This window comes from Pipistrellus hanaki (assembly GCF_964339955.1).
Source record: "Pipistrellus hanaki genome assembly, chromosome: 5".
In the NCBI taxonomy this organism is placed as follows: domain Eukaryota; kingdom Metazoa; phylum Chordata; class Mammalia; order Chiroptera; family Vespertilionidae; genus Pipistrellus; species Pipistrellus hanaki.
The window spans coordinates 3574315-3594100 of record NC_140507.1 but is presented as its reverse complement, the minus strand read 5'-3'; the positions used below and the strand labels follow the sequence as shown (position 1 = coordinate 3594100).

The 19786-nt window shown below is 59.6% G+C and overlaps 1 protein-coding gene across 2 annotated transcripts in view; it reads left to right on the top strand.

Annotated features, from left to right (window-relative positions):
* NSG2 (neuronal vesicle trafficking associated 2) overlaps positions 1 to 19196 on the top strand; it is a 35678-nt gene extending 16482 nt beyond the window's left edge. The window contains exons 3-5 of one of the 2 annotated variants that reach the window (XM_084886232.1): positions 7115 to 7225; positions 9104 to 9301; positions 19187 to 19196. In XM_084886232.1, the coding sequence (XP_084742358.1) occupies positions 7115 to 7225; positions 9104 to 9295 (303 nt within the window). In that variant the 3' untranslated portion in view covers positions 9296 to 9301; positions 19187 to 19196. Of the gene's footprint in view, positions 1 to 7114; positions 7226 to 9103; positions 10515 to 19186 lie in introns of those variants that run through there. The other variant, XM_084886231.1, reaches the window with a different exon arrangement.
* Positions 19197 to 19786: the final 590 nt, after the last annotated feature.

The following is a 19786-nucleotide window of genomic DNA, read 5'->3' as shown; positions in this document are numbered from 1 at the left end:
AGCCTGTGGGATTGCTTGCTTTTGCTTTGATCACAAACTCCAGAAGGCATAAAGGAAAATATTGATACTCTATAAAAATCAAGGCCTTCTCCCACCCTAAACTCTTGTTTTCTTCTGGTGCTTCTTTCATTTTATTTCTTATGTTAAAATTTGGATTCATCTGGAATTTGTACAGAGTAAGCTGGGAATCCAATGTTACTCCTTTGCGAATGGTCAGTGGCCAGTGGTCTGTGGTCATCAGCTAATCCTCTCTCGGACTTGACATGCCTCCCTTTTAAGACACGGATTCCAATACGTATTTGAGTTTACTCCTGTGCTCACTTTTCTTCCATTGGTCTGACAACTATTTGGTACTGAAAATTGAGACAATACCAACTTTCCTCAGTTACACAGTTTTATAATATATCTTAAATCTATGTAAACTGTTCTTCCCCCATTCCTTTTTCTTTTCAGAAACTCCTCACCCATTCTTACATGCTTGTTTCTCCATATAAATATTAATATATTATTTAAGTTCTAAGAATCATGCTAATTTTTAATTTGGTTTTCATAAATGTATAGATTAATTTGAGGAGAAGTTACATCTTTAAAAATATAAGTCCATCTAGAAACAAGATTGAACTTCACCATCTGTTGAAGTCTTTGTTCAGGGTTCTCATGAGCTTTGAAATTATCTTTACAGTCTTATTTCAAAGCATTTCACTTATTTTTGTTGTTGTTGTTGACATTATAAAGGGTACCTTTTCCCCTTATATATTTAAACTGGTTGATATTTATACTTAATAAAAATGCTTTTGAATCTTGTACATTTTGGGTAGGTATAAGATTGGTATTCGTGTACAAGTTACCAACTTTTCTTATTATTTCTAATAATTTGTTTAAAAAAGTGATCCTTTGGGTTTTCTCCATATATAATTGTATCATCTGTCCATGATGCTACCATTGCTTCCTTTCGCTGGTATTTGGTCTTCTTACAGTATTTCTTCTTTTCCATTTTCACACTCCAGATGTCGTTTTCTTATCTAATTGCATTGGCCAGTACTCTCTGTTTACTGTTTCTAGTGTTTGACCAGGTACATTTTGAGGGATTCTTTCCTGCATTTGAGGAGAGGATCCTATGGTTTGGCTTCTTTGACCTCGTATTATGGTGAATTATGCTGATAGAGTTTTAAATATTAAGCCATTCTTGCATGTCCACCTTCGGTCCTGGTATAGCACTGAATTCTGTTTGCTAATATATGATTTAATGTTTTTCTTTATAATATTGTGAGTTTGCATTGTGTGTGTTGTTGTTGTTTTCTGTGTGTGTGTGCTGCCTTTGTCAGGTCTGGTATTAGTGTTATGCTGCCTTTGTAAAGAGAACATACCTTTTTCTCTCACCAAGCTCTGGAAAATTTGAAAGAACAGGAAATTAATGTTCCTTCAAGTTTGTTTTTTAAACCAAAAATGAATTAACCCATGGAATCATCTGGCTTAGTGACATTTGGAAGGCTGCGGGCGGTTTTCAGTAATATGTGAAGAATTGATAGACAAATTCCATTTTGTACCTCGGTGCCCCTCTTAAACTAGGGCATTTTGAAACGAACCCATTGTCTCTTAACTGTAACTCCCTGCAGAGATGTGAACTCCCAGCAGGAACAGAGTAGCCGGCACCGGGGCAGGTGGTGTGGGCGATGCCTGGGGTCCCAGACCGGCCACACTGCTGAGGCCCAGGCTCCTGCATCTGATTTGTGAGCCGCCTCGCGGAGCACGGAACATGGATGAGCTCAGCGCCCTGTGCTCACAGTTACCGCGCTCTCTGCGTTATCACCATGGACCCTCAGCACAGCCTTCCCCGCGGCAGCACAGCCACGGCAGGAGCCCCCTTCCCCCCCCCCCCCCCCCACACACACACACACTCCATGCTGGGCCGCCTCCCTCACCTGCTCCCCGTGTGGCTGGCTTCTCTCTAGCCCCCTGAGCGTCAGTCTAGCCTAGGAGGTGAGGACACGGGTGTTGTTCGTAGACGAGATGAGCTGTCAGGTGGAAAGTGGGGTGCAGCGGGCACCTGGGAACCCTGAGTTCGCCTCCTCGCCCTGGTGTCTCCCGATACCTCGCCCAGCTCCGGGCTAGGGTGAGGACCGCCATGGGCTGTTTTTAGAGCCCAAACCTCGCCTGGTCTCCCCACTTCACCCCGCCAGTCACCTGCCAGCCAGACCGCCTAAGTAACTTCCAATCTCAGTGCGCCCGCCCGTGAGCAGCAGCCAGCAAGCACCTGTTAGTGCCCTGGTCCTCCCTCCCCGTCTCCCTGAGATCTCCACGCTCCCGAGCCTGCCTCTGTTTCCCTTCCCAGCTTCCCCTTCACCGTCAGGCTCCGCCCTCAGCGCCAGGCCTTTGCACAGACTGTTGTCTCTGCCTGTCACCTCCCCCCTTCATCCTCCCGCCTTCCCCCCCACCTCCCACCAGTGCTTCTCACCTGGCCCTAAGGCTCCTGGGCAGGGGCTGCCTGTGGCCCTTCCACACACACACACACACACACACACCCGTGCCCGGCGGGGCCGTGGACGAGGGGCCCCGCAGCATGTGTTGTCAGGGACACGATCAGTCGCTGGGTTACATGGTAACGTGTGAACGAGCTTTTCTCCATTTCAGTTCTCAGCGGAGCCCTCGGGAAACGGCTCTTTAGAACACGAAATGAAGCCAGGAGAATCGATTGCGCTCCTCACTGAGGGAGATGGAGGAGGCGTGACTCTCCGAGCCTCCCAGGCCCGCGATGTGGGGAAGGCGGGGGCGGGGGGGGGGGGGGGGGGCGGGGCAGACGGACCTTTCCTTCTAATGTGGATTCCAGCGGGGTCCAGGCTGGGAGTCAGCAGCCCGGCCAGCTGCCTGTGGATTCAGGGCACAGGGATGCGACGCCTGGTGCCTCGCACGGCCTCTCTTCCTTTAAGTGGCAGCGAGCTGGCTGCACAGCCTCAATCACAGTGCGACCCCCCGGCCCCGAGGCCCCTCCGCCCCCCCACAGCGGAGGAGAGGCCAGAATGGACAGGAGGTGGGTGCTGATGGCATATCTGGGCCCAGCCCCGTGCGGCTGCATCAGCCTCTCCTCGGACTCCAGACGGCCCGGGGCTCCCACTGCCACCCTCTCTCTGTGCAGAGGAGTCAGCGCCCAGGGCACAGCCACCTGCCTGAGCCACCGAGTTCGGGCGGTTTGTGCCTCTCCTACGCAGTCACTTATTACCATTGCTGGGGCCTGGCTGTTCTAATGACCGGGTCCTGTCTGTGGTCAGGCTTCCGGGAGCCCCAGAGCCAGCTCATCGCCCCACTGCAGGAGGGCACTGTGCTGAGCCTGCCTCCAGCTCAGCGCCCCCTCCGCCCTCCCCTTCAGTCACTACTGTGTCCTCCTCTGTGACATGGGGGCACGGTGACATGCCTGCCTCAGGACTGCTGTGCGACCACGGAGAGACCTGGCATGCCAGAGGCAGCCCTGGCACTGCCCGCCTCCCGGGCCTGCACGTGCCCGCAGTCACTTCCAGAACCAGAGAGGGTGGAGGGCAAACAGGATGAATGAAGCTGGTCAGGTGGCACTGATTGACTTCTGATTGATTGATTGATTGACTGATCGATCAATCAGACAAGCCCTGGGTCCTCCGGCGGGGCCTCAAGAAGCAAACAGCTGGGTCAGACTCGGGGCTCACCAGGCAGGTGTCAAACCCCTTCCTCAGCTGACCCCGGAGCTCGAACCTCCCACGCTCCCTGCTTTATTTTCCGAAGCAGCACGAGGCCTCACCCGAACCTCCCCTCCTCCGTGGCTTCCCCAAACCTGCAAAGGGCAGCTCCCCTGCAGGGAGGGGTGCTGACCCTTCGCTCTGGGTCCTGACACCCCTTGCATCCCGCCTGCTGGGCCGCGGGGAGGGAAGGCCGAGGTCACAGGTGAATAAGCACAAAGCCCGACCCGGACCCAGAGCGCAGCCATGGAACCGGCTGAGGGCATGGCAGGTCACAGGGGCTGTCCTGGCCCTAGCGCTGGGCACAGAGGCCTCCCCTGCAGAGCTGACTCTGTAATGGGCAGTTTATGAGGGACAGGCACTCCCACCATGAGGAGGGCGGGGAGGGGGGGAGAGGCGGGGCCTGGCTCCTCCTGCAGTGAAACCGGAGAGTTAGTTAAGGCTGCACCTCACGGCCGTCCTGTTGCGATTAGGAGACCAGCTGGGCACCCGCTCTGCAGGGACAGGAAGTCAGCGATGGCTCCGAGGGCCGCTGCCTGAGACAGGCTGTCAGCAGGGGTGCCAGCGCCCGGGCAGATGATGCCCAGTCCTGGGGGGCCTCACGGCGGGTCTGGGGGAGTCCCTGTGTGCCTGGCGGTGTGCCTGGGCCGTGGGCTCGCCAATGAACCCCACGTCTGCAGGTAGGGAGCCTGCGGCCCAGAGATGGGGTGCCACGTGCTAAGTCACACAGCCAGTCTGTTCCTAGAGCTGGTCCTGCCTCCTCCCCCCGGTTCCTGTGCGTCCTGGCTTGTGGGTCTCCCGCTCCTCGGTTACACAATGGGAAAGGTGAGACCTGTGGGTGGGCGGGTTTAAACATCATTAGTAAGAGAGAGCTAAAACAGCCTCAGGTGGGCGGTAATTCTCAGTGTCATCTCAGTCTTTCCCACGTAGTCATCATGGGGCGGGAGCCTGGCCCGTCCACGAGCCGCCCCCCTGTCCAGGCGGAGCCCAAGGGAGAGCAGAGCAGAGGCCCAGCCCTGGCCCAGGCCTCCGGGCTAGGCTCGGCACTCCCCACGGCGGACCCACTGGCTGACGGAGGCCCCTTGGTGTTGGTGGACCGTGTGGGCACACAGCCTCTCTCACCCTCCTCTGAGCCAGACCCCGGGCGCCAGAGGGCCAGCCTGTGAGCAGACCTCTCCAGGGCGGCAGCCCAGGCCCGCACTCTTACCCTTCTCCTGAGCTCCTCGGGGACTCCTGCCCTGGAGGGGGGAGGTGTGTGTGTGTGTGTGTGTGTGTGTGTGTGTGCTGTGTGTGTGTGTGTATGCTGTGTGTGTGTATGTATGCTGTGTGTGCGCTGGTGTGTCAGTGTATGTGTGTTGGTATGTCAGTGAGTGTGTGTGTATGCTGTGTGTGTGTGCTGGTGTGTCAGTGTGTGTGTTGGTATGTCAGTGTGTGTGTGTGTGTGTGTGTGTGTGCTGGTGTGTCAGTGTGTGTTGGTATGTCAGTGTGTGTGTGTGTGTGCTGGTGTGTCAGTGTGTGCGTATTGGTATGTCAGTGTGTGTGTATGCTGGGTGTGTGTGTGTGTGTGTGTGCTGGTGTGCCAGTGTGTGTGTTGGTATGTCAGTGTGTGTGTGTGTGTGTGTGTGTGTGTGTGTGTGCTGTGTGTGTATGCTGTGTGTGAGCTGGTGTGTCACTGTGTGTGTGCTGGTGTGTCAGTGTGTGTGTATGCTGTGTGTGTGTGTGTGCTGGTGTGTCAGTGTGTGTGTATGCTGGGTGTGTGTGTGTGTGTGTGTGTACAGGGAGGGAGGGGTGAAGAGGAGAGATTGGGGAGAGACCCTCTTCCTGGGAGGACGCACACGGAGAGCGGGCTGTGGGGCCCTGAGCTTGCTGTCTGTCGCCGTGCGGGAGCTGCGGCGTGCGGAGCAGCTTCTGGCCCACAGCCCCACTGGCACGCTAGCAGAGCCGCACACTGGAGCTGGAAGAAGGCGATTTCTCATTTTCCAACCAATTTTGCTGACCTGATTTTCTTTTCTTTATCAACCCTGGTGCCAAGAAAGGGGATTGAAGAATGGAAGTAGCTTAATGGAATGCGCTGTGTGCCGCAGGGCTGTGTCTCCATGGTGACGGGATACAGGCTGCATGCAGACGTGGGCTGAGATGCACTGAGACAGCTGTGCCTCTGATGGGGCCGGGTGCACGGATGGCCTCCTACACTCGCGTGGAATACTGGTTCCTGGGCTCTGTACCGACGGGGGGCTGGCATCTTGGGGTGCAGGCCCAGGACTGTGTAGCTGACCTCCCTCCTCCCATGGCTCTGAGGCTCAGGGAGTCGCAAGCCCCTGGTGTCCGGCCAGGAAGGCAGCCCACGGGGGATATCGCCCCATCACCAACTGTTCCGAGGAGCAATTCCGGGAGATCCCTTCCTGCAGCAGGGGCCTGGGATGGGAGGGGAGATGGGAGGGGCCAGGGAGGACACGCCCACCCCAGGTGCCTCAGCCCGGCAGCACAAACCACCAGCAGACCCGTTAGCAGGGCCCACTGGCCCTTGGGAGCCCAAGGACCAAGGGCACAGCCCCGCCCTGGGGGCTGTGGGTAGTTGGGGGCACAGGTCATGGCTGATGGCCGCACGGTGTAACTCCTGATGGTCCTGGTGCCGAGGAACCCGGCCCAGACTCAGCCCTGCGATGCCCGCTGGCAGGGATCTTCACATTCACGAGGTATCGCCGCGGTCGCCCTGGTGGCCCCGTGTGCAGACTGGGGCAGTGTGAGCCATTTTCCGGATGGGAGAGCTGAGGCCTCTGGGTTCTGCTGGACCCAGCAGGCATGCGGGGCGGTCCTGGACCCCCAGGGGCAGAGCGAAGCCGCAGGAGGACAGTCCTGGGGGGGCATGTGCACAGGGGCAGGCGGGCAGCGAGTAGGACCCTGCCTGCCATGGTGGAGGGCGTGGCGGCTGTTTCCTCTCGGGCTTCCAGCTTCGTCTTTTTAGTCCCGGCGATGAATTCTTAATAAAAACAACGCTGATGTAGTCAGAGACGTACTGGCAAGAGGACATGTAGTGGGTAGGGACTTGGACCCGAGGTCCTAGCCTCACTCTGCCCCCACGCACGTGAAACCGTCCATTCCCTCCGCCTCTGAAAGACCGTCCGTGAAACCGGCACAGGGATGGTACCCACCGCACAGGCCCGAGGACGCGGTGGGTGACTGACGCATGTCTGCACCCCACGCGTGTAGCTGAGGGCGTGACTCGGGCAGGCCAGCCCGGGGCTCCGCGCACCGCCCATTTTGCCCAGGATCACACTCTGGTTTGCTCAGGGGCGCACTGCAAGTGAGCGACAGCTGTCCCCCCCACACACACCCCATCCCGCCTCCAGGCTTGGAAGGCCGCAGGCCTGAGGCAGGAAGCCGCCCGTGACCCCGCTCTGTCCCCCCAGGTCACCATCCTGGTCAGCCTGGCGCTCGCCTTCCTCGCCTGCATCGTGTTCCTGGTGGTGTACAAAGCCTTCACCTACGACCACAGCTGCCCGGAGGGCTTTGTCTACAAGGTAAGGCCTCCGCGGTGAGGTGAGGCCGGGCACCGGCAGCCTCTGTGGGAGGGTGACCCGCGTCTTCCTCCCAAGGCGCCTGGGTTCTGGGTCCGCCCTCCCCGCGGACGGTTTAAGACGTGGCCAAGGGTTTCCCACTCGGCATGAAGGACTGGTCTCCGGGACTGCCAGTCCTCAGGGCACGCTCCAGGCCCCGCAGTGATGGGTGCCAGGCAGCTGCCAAGGGGCCCCAGGCCTGCAGCCCCACTCTGATGGCTCCTTCCCTCTAAGACCTGAGCGGCGGCATGGCCCCGGGGCGTCTCCCCGCCCCTCTGAGCCTCAGCTTCCTTACCTGCCCGATGGGCGTGGACCATCCGCCCACGGGCTTTGGCGAGGCCTGAAGGAGAGAAGTCAGCAAGGGGCCTTCTAGATCAGCCGTCGCCAACCTCCCGCTCCGCACGGACACCAGTGGCCTGGGCACACCGGGTGGCGACCGCTGACCTAGAGAACCGCCCTCCACAAACGTCCTTCAGAACAGACGTCTGGTCTGGACCTAGAGGGGGGCATTGGCCTTCGTAAAGTGCCCTTTCCCGGAGCCAGTGGGACGATTCACACACGTTCCTGCGTGGAGCTGCCCCGTTGAGAAACACAGGGGTTCGCCCATTTCCACCCGAGGGAAGGGGGTGAAGGGGGTCGGGGAGCAGTGGTTTCTGAGCCGGCACCCAGCAGTGCAAAGTGGGGGAGATGCATGTGGATGCCCCTTTAAGGCAGGCTCCCCAGGAAACGTGCCACGTGACCACAAAGACGCTCTGAGCAGGAGGCGGGCTCTGGGCGGTGGTGACACCTGTCATTGGGGCAGGTGCATACGCTGCAGTGGAGCCACGGGGTCTCCGTGCTGCGGTGACAGCAGGGGGGGGGTCCAAACCCCACACGGAACCCCTCCAGGAGAAGACGGAGGAGGAGGCGCTGCCGTGTGAGGGAAGGGGCGGGGCCAGTGTGCTTACATCGGCAGAAAGCAGCGCCCTGAGAGCACACTGGAAATGAGGGAAAATGGGTCCCTGGGGGATGGCTGGGGCCCAGGGCACAGGGCCCGGAGCCAGGCTCCCCTCCCCGCACACGTCTTGTGAATGCCTGCCCTCGACGTATTTCACAAAAACAGAAAGAAGAAGGCATTCCTGAACGTTAAAACAAGCCAAACAAAGAACTGTATCAGGTTGGGGACATGAACTCACAAAGACTAAATATTTCACATGACACTCCGTTCCCCCCGGGGATGTGCGTTCTAAGGACACGGAGCTGCAGAGACAGCACTGGCGTCCGCGCCATCAGCCGGCGTTGTTTGTGGCCATTGCTGTGTGAAGTGTGGCAGGACAGTGCAAATGTATAATCACATCGATGGGTCAGGAAGCAAGGCTTTTCAAAAATATGTGTCTTATTGACCTCAGAGAGGAAGGGAGAGGGAGAGAGATAGAAACATCAATGATAAGAGAATCATTGATCAGCTGCCTCCTGCAAGCCCCCTACTGGGGATTGCACCTGCATCTGGGCATGTGCCTTGGCTGGAATTGAACCTGGGACTGTTCAGTCCGCAGGCCAATGAGCCAAGCTGGCCAGGGCGGGAACCGAAGCTTTGAAGGAGAGGAGACACAGAGCAAACTGGAGGAGATGGAGGGCCCCGGGCTGCGGGGTCGGAACCGCAGGGGCAGAGGGCCTGGTGGCCCGGCCAGCGACAGGAGGCAGCTGAGCTGGCTCCGGTGCTGCCTTGTCCGCCCCGGGAGGGTCAGCTCTGATGGCAGTTGCTGGGCAGGCCGGCGGGTGCTGTCCCTGCGCTGTGGCTGGGCCCAGGCGGGAGGGGGGTAGCAGGGCGTGTGCGGTGCTGATCGGCTCTCTCCTCCCCAGCACAAGCGCTGCATCCCGACCTCTCTGGACGCCTACTACTCTGCGCAGGAGCCTGCCTCCCGGAGCCGCTTCTACACGGTCATCAGCCACTACAGCGTGGCCAAGCAGAGCGCCGCCCGCGCCATCGGGCCCTGGCTCTCGGCCGCCGCCGTCATCCACGAGCCCAAGCCGCCCAAGACCCAGGGCCACTAGGGCCCCGGCCGGGCGGGGCGGGGCGTGGGGGGCCCGCTGGCTAAGCCAGGCTCCGTCTGTCCCCCGGGGTGGGGCGGGGGCGGGGCTCCCTCAACTCCCACGCGTGGCGTTGTCCCACCGCTTTCTTTTCGTCCCGGTGTCGTCGCTTCTCCCCGTCAGGCCCGTGTACAAAGGCATGTTGCGTGTTGACCGTCCCCATGTAAGACATGTTCAAGGCCGCTGCTTAGTGTGTGTTAGGAACCATGGCAAACGGGAAAGGAAAGGCTGAACGGGCTGCGTGTGGGGCGGAGGGCTGCTCAGACGAGGGGCCACAGCTCCCGTGCGGGCTCCGCGGGTGCGGGACCCGGGGCCTCACAGGCGGGGCTCTGAGGGAGCCACAGCTCAAGGTCACCGCTCCCGGCAGGGGTGCCCTGCAGGTCGGACAGATGTGTGAGGGTTTCCCGTTCCCCAGCCCCCTGGGCAGGGGGGTCCGCAAACAGGAGCAGCGACTCCCTGCATCTTTGGTGATTCTATACCCTCACCTGGCGCTGCCACCTTCCTGATGGGCTGGGCCAGGAGGTGGGGGGGGGGGGTTGGAGATGGGGGGAGGGCTGAGGGGGAGAGACTGCAGAGGGAGCGCTGTCGGCACAGGCACCCGATTTAATCTTGTTTGTTTCCCAAAGTGCTCCTAACGATGAGAAGAACAATGAAGGTCGCAACCAGGAAGCTGGGGGGGGGGACCCCGAGGTGGGGGCCCAGCCAAGCAAGCTGGTTCTACAGGAAGCACAGACTCGGGCTCCGTCCCATCCCCTGAGCTGGTTTAGACGCTCCTGACAAGGAGGCGCACAGGCCTCGGCAGCTGAACCCCTCGGCACACCACGTGCGCCCACAAACATCCGGGGAGCCCCTCTGCGGCGGGGCTCCGGCCGGGAGCTGTCATCTGAGCTGAGGTTTCCCCGCGGAGCCCGGCCGGCCAGGCCGGGCCTGGGGGCTGCTGTGCGGCCTCCTCGCGCAGCAGCTGGTCCCACAGCCAAGGCCCCGCCCCACGCTCCCCGCCTCCGCGTCCGCAGTCACCACCTCCATCCGTCACCCCGGCCCCTGACGCTGTCCCTAGCCAAGCCGCTGAGCGCTTCTATTTTGTGGTGTATTTTTGTCAGTAGGTAGCAGAGGCTGAAGTATTTTTTGGTGTAATTCTTGAACTTTTCTGACAGGAAACAAATAAAGATAGATGTGTCTGAGAGCGTGGCCTTCCTTTGTCCTCTGCTCAGGGCCCGGCAGGGAGGGGCTGGGCAGGGCCCGGGGCTGGGCCGGGAATTGGGGGGAGAGGGGACCTCCATCCTTAGGCCTCGGGGACCTTTCCTCTCCCAGCGGTCAGAGAAGCAAGAGCCAGGAGAGGCCCCTGGCCACCTGCCTGCAGCCCAGTCCCACCCTGTGAGCGCCTGCGGGTGGGCCGTGCTGGCGGCTGTGCGGGGCGGGCTCCCAGCCTCTCCCTGCCCGCAGCCAGGAGGCGGAGCCCACACGGAGGCAGCAGGCAGGGCACAGAGTCTGCGCCCCCAGCCTGAGGAGGAGGATGGGGTGAGCCGGCCACACGTGCTTACCTCACTTAGAGCTTCTCATCACCTTGGGAGGTCGGGGTTATGGACCCATTTGACAGATGAAGAACTGAGGCCCAGAGGGCTGCAGAGGTGCCCGAGGGCTGTGGCAGCTGAGCTGGATTCAAACTCAGGTATGTGCTCCTTTGCCTCTCGCCCTGCTGCTTCTGTGAGACCCTGAGCCGTCCGCCCATCTGTCTGTCCGTCTGTTGAAGCCGCGGCTCATCCTCAGACATCAGGTCGCAGTGTCACCGAGGCGCACTGCTGGTCCCCGGCCCGGTGTCCGGGGCTGTGTGAGGACAGCGGCGCCAGCGTCTGCGCCACATGCCTCTGTTACGTGCCGAGTCCCTGTTCAAACCCCTCCCGTGAGGGGGGACCCGCGTCCTCATCCCTATCACGTCCTCAGCACCCCGTCTGGTGACGGAGGAGATGGAGGAAGGGGCCCGGGAGGGCAGCCCCTGGCTCCCCACCCCACCGCGGTCAGGAGGCAGCCGAGCTGTGGTTCCCACCGCAGCTTCACCAGGTGCCAGTCAGCACTGACCGCTCCTCTCTGCCACGGCCTGGGAGCCGAGGCCTGGAGCCGGGAGCTGTGCTCACCCCTCCTCTCCCACCGATGCCAGGCTCCTGGGGGCAGGGGCAGGGGTGAGGGGGTGCAGGCCTGACCGGGCGGAGTGGGAGGATAATACCAAGCTCACGGCCGCGCCAGGCTGTGACCGAGCCGGCGTGGCTCCCGCCCTCTGTGGCTGCCGGCTGTCGAGCTGGGCCGTGAGGCAGCCCCCACCCACCCGCGCACACACACACACACACACACACACACACCCCGCACACAGCCCGGGCCTGGCCCCGGGGGCAGGGGAGCTGGTCCCGCCAGGCCAGGCCTGGGCCGCCCTCCCCGCAGAGCAGGTGGTCCGTGCGGCCACGTGAAAACATGCTCTGGGTTCTAACAATCCCCGTCAGCTGGAGACTGACGGGCACAGGTTCAAACGCTCCGTCACCAACCGCTCGCCGCTCTGTGGCCCGAAAAAGCAAACCGAGGCTGCAGGTGCGGTGGCAGCGGGCGCGAGGGGGGAGGGGGCCCTCGCGGAGGGACCCCGGCCGGGCTGCTCCTGCCGGGGTCAGCACTTCTCATCGGAAGGAACCCCGAGGTCGGGAGGTCGGTTCTGGGAGAGAGCCGCTGGGGTTCCGGGGGTGCGGTCTCTGGTTCTGGGGGGCGGGTCTGGGGGGCACAGCCGCCTGGCAGACAGAGGGCGGAACCAGGACGTGATCAGAAACAGCAAATGGCACGCTGGTTCGCAGAACAAGCTGTGTGTGTGCCTTTGCACGCTTTCCCGATCTTCCCGCCAACACGGGGCCGGGCCCCACAGAAGGCCGACCTCGGGGCAGGGGTCACTGTGGGGGAGCGGCCTCAGGCTGGGGGAGGGGTCCGGGGCGGGGGGGAGGAGACCGCACAGCCTGCGCCCTGCCTGGGACAGCCTGGGGTGGGAGGGCGGCTCCGGGTGCCTCCTGGGCCCGGCGGGACACCGAGACCCCGCAGGCCCGGACGCCGCGGGCTCACAGTCGGGCTGGAGAGGCCGGGACGGCGCCTGGGGAGCCGGTCAGGGAGACGGACATTTTCCTGGGAAATGGAGGGACCACCTGCGGGAGCGGCCGCGATGTGTTCGCCCCCTCCCGCCCGCCTGCGGCCTCCTCCAATCGGGGAAAGGAGAAAGAAATGCACAGGGCACCATCTCCGGGAGAAAAGAGAAAACAGCCTCCTGAGCCGACGCTGGCAAAGGGCTGGTTTCCATGGCAACGCCGCCGGTCCCTGGACCCCGCTCGGCCTGGCACAGCAGGCGCCGATCTGCCTGCCCTCCCCTCAGGAAGGATGTGTGTCTGAGAACCCGGACTCAGAGCTCACCCTGAGCTGCCCCCCAGAGGCCTCCCTGCTCTGGCCCGGTCTCCCTCTCCCTCTCCAGCTCCCTCTCCTGATCGGTCCTTGTCTGTGTGCCTCTCTAGGTCCCCGGCGAGCGCCCCGCTGGGGTGGGGTGGGGCCCGTGGCAGAGGGGAGCCCAGAGCTCCAGCCTCCACCACCTCCGGCCCCTCCCTGAGCTTTGCCTCCATCTTTGAAACGGGGGGAGGGGAGAGGGACCATTGTACCGACGACTCTTTTTGCAAGACCTCGATGGAATATTTTTAAAGATTTACCCGTAGCAGGTACTCAACCAGTGGTAGCTACTGTATCGTGAATAAGCATCTTTCGCAGCCCCGGTGTTTTTAACTGTAAATGGGAATTATTTACAAATAGCCCTGCCCCCTCGCAGGGCTGCCCAGGCTTCAGAGGAGGAATGGCTGTGATATGCCGGGACCTCTCCCTGGACTTAGGACGCTCACGGCCTCAGCCATGCCGGCCAGTGTCCTCAGGCCTGTCTCCCAGGCGTGGTGGGTGGTGGGATGGGTGTCCTGTGGAACCCCGCGGGGCCGTTTCCTTGACCACCTGAGCGGGTGCCCCGGGAGCGGCCCCCGTGGGGGCAGATGGCCCTGCTGCCGTGGTTGAGCCTGGACTGCCGTCGGCCGCACACGCGGCTGCCTGTGAGGCCCACCTGCCCAGGGTGCAGGCTGGGCAGGTGCTGCCCCCATGGGGCAGGACTCGCCCCCGCAGGGCTGCTGCCACCCAGATCGCCCCGATGCGCCCCGCGGAGCGAACAGGGCTGCTCTGATGCCGTCTGAGGCTGGCCCCTGAGGGGGTGGCTCCGGGGCCTCTGGGGAGGGACCTCGTGCAGGCGATGGCCGTCGCTGCCCGGGCCTGGCCCTGGGCTGCCTGTCGGTAGCTGCAAAGTGACCAGTGTGTGGCCGCTCTGCCGGCCCGGGTGTGTGTGGAAGGGCCAGCTGTGCTGGAGGCAGGTCCCACCCAAACCCACACCACCCAGATAGGCGGCTGGTCTCACCCTGGGACTAAGGTGGACCCAGGAGACAGGACACAGGGTGACACACAGCTCGGAGGGGACTGGGGGGGGGGGGGGGAGTGCCCACAGCCTCAGGGGCCAGGGGCTCAGTGTGGCGACAGGGAGGACAGTCCACGGGGGCCCTCACAGCGTGCCCCCCCGCCCCGCCCTCCCCATGAGCCTCCTGGTGGAAAGCAATAGGAGAAGCCTTGCTTGGGCCACAGGAGCTGGAAACAAACTGCCGACAGCTTCGCTGCTGGCTCGCCGACGCCCCGGGCCTCTGAGTCAGATGAAGCAGCTTCTCCATTTTGGCTTGAAGTCCGCAAAGGGCGGGGCATCTCACTGCGTTTGGGAAGAAAACGGGCGAGTCTTCCCGGGTCAGTGCGGCTTCTCCAGCACGAGGCTGGGCTTTCTCGAGCTGCTCTGTAGCCCTTTGCTCAGTGACTCAGGGGCAGCCTGGTGGAGCCCCCCACCCTTTCCCCCACCCCCCACGCCCCCCACACCGCCCGGCCTGGGGACTGCAGCCGAAAAGCCATCGGGGATCTGGTCCTCTCCGACTCCTCTCACCCAGGCCCTCAGACAGTGTCACGGTGGCCGAACGAATCCTGGGCAAAAGGATTTCCTTCCTCAGAGGCCAAGGGCCCTTCCTGCGATGAGAGGCGCTGGGCGCTCTGCAGAAGAGCTGTGACCCGTGGGGAAGCAAGGCCTCCAGAAGCCGAGTTTGGAGAAAGGTGACAGTCAGCAATTCTGCTCCGAGGCCCCCTGCCCCGCTGTGCGGTAGGGAGCTTTGTGGTCCCTTATTGTGTCCGGTTGGTACGGAGATCCTCTTAAACCACAAGCTGAAAGGGCTGCAAGAGGTGGAAATGACTGTTTCTTGTCGGTTAAGTATTTGCTTAAGGACTGATGTCATTCAGTTTTGAAAAAGATCTGCCCCTCGCCTACATGGTGAGGCCATTTATTTAAACCTCCAGCCAAATCACACTGTTCGAAAACACCTGACTTCATTGCTCAGTTCACACAGATTAGAACTTGAGACAACTATAGCACTTCTGAATTCTAACTTTAAGATAGACGGATAGATGAATAGATAGATAGATAGATAGATAGATAGATGATAGATAGATAGATAGATGATAGATAGATGACAGATAGATAGATAGATAGATACACACAGTCTTGGCTACCTGTCACCACCACTTGAGCCTCATTTTCTGTAAATGACAAAAACAAAAACAAAAAAACACAAAAACAAAAAAACAAAACCTCCAACAGGGTCGTTGGAGAACAAGTGAAATGACTTCGGTGAGGTGTCTGGCATATGGCAGCACTCCGTGTGTAATTAACTGCGGACTCTCACTGTCACTGTGCCTTCCGTCCTGTCTCTCACCACAGAACGTCCCCACGGCTGTCCGCACGCCAGGCTCTGACCTCCACGAGGGGGTGCCGGTGCAGGGTGGGTGAGCGCCAGCCTGCCCGTTCTGTCAGCGAACTTGTCCTGGAGCAGGCACCTCCCTTCTTCTGTGCTGTCGGTGCTCCAGCAGCAGTGCTGAGCACTAGGGACAGAACCCACACCAACCACGAGGCCTTAAATAGCCGCTCTCTTGCCATTTGCAGAAAAGTTTGCTGATCCCTGGCCTAGAATAATGTCTAACTGATAGATGCTCATAAATAAATAAATAAATAAATAAATAAATAAATAAATACTTCTTTGGAGAATGGATGAAGAAATGAATGGATGGATGGATGGATGGATAAATGCAATACACGGAGTGGCCAGATTATGATGATCTCTGAATGCATAATAACCTGGCCACTCAGCATATATATATATGTTAGAGGCCTGGTGCATGAATTCGTGCATGGGTGGGGTCCGGCCAGCCTGGCCAGGGGGAGGGGACATGGGTGGTTGGCTGGCCGGCCTGCTGGTTGAACTCTTGCGTGAGGGGACAATTTGCATATTAGCCTTTTATTGTATAGGATATACATCGAGTGGCCAGGTTATTATGCGTTCAGAGATCATCATCATCTGGCCACTCAGTGTATAACAGCATCCTGCAGGCTGAGCACTATGGCTGTGGTAAGGGGTTGGCTCCGCTGGAATTTTCCTCTTGCTGGATTTTTTTTTTTTGACACATAGATTCTCTCCCTTGAGCTAACTGGTATTTAAAGCTGACACCCTGGTTATTAACTTCATCAGCATGTGGCTGGCTGTGTGGGTGGTGAAGCTCTGGAGAGAGGAAAGGAGAGGGAGACTGTGCAGGGAAGAGCCAGGAGGAGGCACAGAGAGAGGAGACTCAGAGCTGCCCCCTCACCCCGCTGAGCTCCTCTGCTGGTGTCAGGCTCTTGTTAAACCGAGCTGGGACTGTTGCAGGGGCCCGGCCCGGGCCTGGGAGGCAATCAGTAGGTTTTGAACACGAGAGATGGCTCCACATGGAGCTTCGACAAGAAAGCAGGAGTGGAAGCCAAGGACGGAACTTACGACCCAGCTCTTCCGGGGAGAGGCTCTGCGGGATCCGTTACCTCTCTGCTCCAGCGAGAACCCAGACCCTTGTCTTGCTTCCCTCTTAGGACTGCAGGGAGCAAAGAAGGAATGAGTGGGCACCAGAAGGAAGAAGGGTTGTTGATGGAGCAGCTACTATGAACTGGTCCCTGAGGTGGCGTTTCATACACTTTCATCTATGTTCTCAGCCAGCCACTGAGGTGGGCGTGACTGGAAGGGAAACAGGCCGGGGGATGTAGCCTGAGGGTCTTTTCATGTCTCCCGGAGCATCGAGGTCCGGGCTTCCCCCCGGGGAGAAGCGGGGAGGGGTGACCTCCTCAGTGTAAGCGGTGAACTCGTCACCTGGACACTGAGCAGGAGTAGAGGGGCCGACAGTTCACTGTCAGCACGCACAGTGATTCTGTGGCGTGGTATCGAGGTGCCACGCAGGAATGCTGCGAGCATTGGTTTTGCCCCAGGCACTCTGGGACTTGCTCTGACAGGCACGATTTTGCTGACCTCACATTTCATCCCCATTCTACGGATGAGGAAACTGAGACTCTGGGTGGTTAAAGGGGCTTGTCCCAGGTCACAGAGCAGGGCAGGGCAGGACCGGAATCTCATCAGGGCGGCTCAGACCACTAAGCGAACTGCTTCTCCTTGTATTACTTACTTGTCATTATTAAAAGGTTTGCTTTCTTTTCCTTCCAGAAAAAGAGGTCCCCACTGAGTGCTTCTCGGGAAGGATGATGGATTATGATGATTATAAAATTGTGCAAGTAGAGTTTTCAGTGCTTAGACCAACACCACAAACAGCCCGAGCAGCCTGATTCTTTTGAAAGAGCTGTTAATTGCACACCCTGTTTTCACAGAGGTAAAAAAAAGACGAGTTCTCACACTGAGGGAGCGTTCGTTATCGGTTGTCAGAAATGAAAACCACGAAATGCAAAGCCCTGTCTTTGGGGGCTGGAGCACGTGGAGTGACGGCCAATGGTGTTGCACCAAAGGGCTTTTTGCTTTAAAAGACGCTGTAACTGGCGCCCAGGAAAGCTCAGGCCGGCTGAATGTCAGGTGGGATCGCACTGACGGCGGCTGGTGCTCACGGGGAGCGTTTGCAGGTAGCCCGCCCTGCTCAGCACTGGGCTGTGGGCTTGGTTGTTGTCTCCCCACAGCGTGCATTTCCTCCTCCTCTTTGGGGCGCAGACCTCCACCTGGAGTGTGAGGAGTGGAAGCTGGGACTTCACTGGCCCCCCTTTTGAGCTCTTCTGTGGCTCCAGCTGATCTGGGCAAGTGACGCGAGGTCTGGAAGCCTCAGGTTCCCAACCTGTACAATGGGCACAAGGCTCCCACCTTGCACAATAAATAGAATGGCTGTGAGGGTAAAAAATATAAACCCGGGGGTTCCTGGCACACAGTAGGGGCTTAGAAATGTTAGCTATCATCACAATGACCGTTGCTTGTCCTGGCAAATGAAATCATAGTCACATTCTTTAAACTGTGAAGGTAAACTCAGGACCATTATCACAGGTTTCTCTGAGGATTTCACCATGGGCACCGCCTTGCCCAGGGGCTGGGCACACGCCTCCGTTTCCTTGTTCTGTCCTCTAATCCATGCCTGACCCGCTCCTGAGCATCTATTTTCTCCTTGGCCAGAGGGCCGGTGGCTCTGTCTGCATCTTCTCTCTTGGTGAGTCCGGCGGCAGGGGACTCACCGATGGGTGTGGTTGACAAGATGTCCACGTGAACAATAGCTGGGTGTTGAGCAGCTTTAAGCAGCGGGTTCGGCCTGCAGGTCGCTGTCCGTGGTGCTGAACTCTCATTGCCATGAGCCTCCGCCCCGTTTTTCCTGCCCCAGCCTCTTTATTGGACCCAGCCATTCCCTGTGCTGCTGTTTCTATCCAGCCTTCAGGGGGACCAGCCTCAGCTCACCTGGGACCGAGGCGTGTCTGGGCTCATGGGACCTCATTTCTCTTCTCCCTCATCCTGGCGTGGCAGCAATAGCCCTCCCAGACTCTGTATGTGGCATGTCCTCCAGCCCCCTCCTTCCTCCTGCCCCGGACTCTTAGCCTGTCCCTCACCAACCCCAAAACACCTCTGGCCTAAAGAGCGGCAGGACCGGAGCCTCTGCTGCCCCCACCCTGGCCCCGCCCCTCCATCACCTCACCCTCACACGCCCTGGGAGGCCAGCCGCCCGGCCTCGGTCGCAGGGCAGGCGGCTCGTGAAACTGGACTTGGCATCCAGATGGGTCCTGCGCCCAGCACTCACCCGGCTGCCCGCCAGGCACCCCGCCTCCCTCTGGGAAGGGGTGGAGGTGGAGTCAGCGCTGCCGAGAATCAGAGCGCGTTCCGTTCCCTCCACCGCCTGCCGGCTGCCTCTCGCTTCATCATCCCTGATCGGCGTGAAGCTCAGAAAGCATGCCTGGCGCGGCATTAAGTGTTTTACCCACACCGTTTTATTGTGCTCTGAAAAAAATCCCGCAACCACAGCAGACGGCGGCTGTTAAAGAGCAGATTCTCCTGCTGCGGAAGCCAGTTCTGAGAGGCAAAGCCGTGGTCCTCAGGGCACTGGACTCTGTTCCCAGGGCCTGGAGGGGCTGCCGCCTCGGCTGGGCACCCATCGAGGGCAGACCTTCCTTCGAAATCCTCACGCAAACGACCGACACTCCCAATGCAGCCTCTGTGCGGGCTGCAGGCTGCTTCCACGGGGGACGCAGCACCAAGCTTTGCACAGAACAAGCCCCGGTGTGGACACTGTCACGGGGTTTTTAAAAACACCACGAGCCGGGCTTGCTTTCACGGCAGAGGGATGAGATACGGGCTGCAGAGGGAGAGGGAGCGGCTGGCGGGCGCCTGGCCTCCGGGAACAGCCCAGAACTGCCAGAGCGGGGCGCGCTCACGGCCATCTCACTGATGTGAAGACCGTGGCCCGGAGGCGTCAGCTCTCGTCCCCGCGGTCTCACAGGTTGCACGGGGCCTGCTCCTCTTGTCTTCTGTTTTCCACGCTGCAGGCTGCCTCGCCCAGAGGTCCGGCCCCAGTGCCACCTGAGCCCCTTAACCAGCCTCCCCCGAGTCCTGCCTGGGGCTGGCATGGCCGTGTCCTGTGATTAACGCAGGACACAGACCAGTGGCTCAGGCGGGCAGGCACTCTTCTCGGGGATGCCTTTGAGAAGCTGCGTCAACGGCGCTCTTTCCTCAAGAAATCGGCATATTTGGTGAAGTTCCGAAGCCCTGGGAAAGAGCTTACTGAGCACCATCTTGAGAAACCCAGTGGGTGTGGCTCAGGAAGTGAGAGATTCTCCTTGCGTGCGGGTGTGGGAAGGAGACACAGGAAATCTTTCGTGTGCTGGGTCCTCAGCCCAGGTGTGCAGGGGAATGTGTAAGATAAGGTGACCAGATGTCCCACTTTTGTTGGGACAGTCCCGATTTTTATTTTAAAGAAAAAGCGGGACGTCTGGTCACCTTATAAACTTGCGGGAAAATGCAAATTCCAGGACCACTAACCCAGAAGCCACCGCCGGCG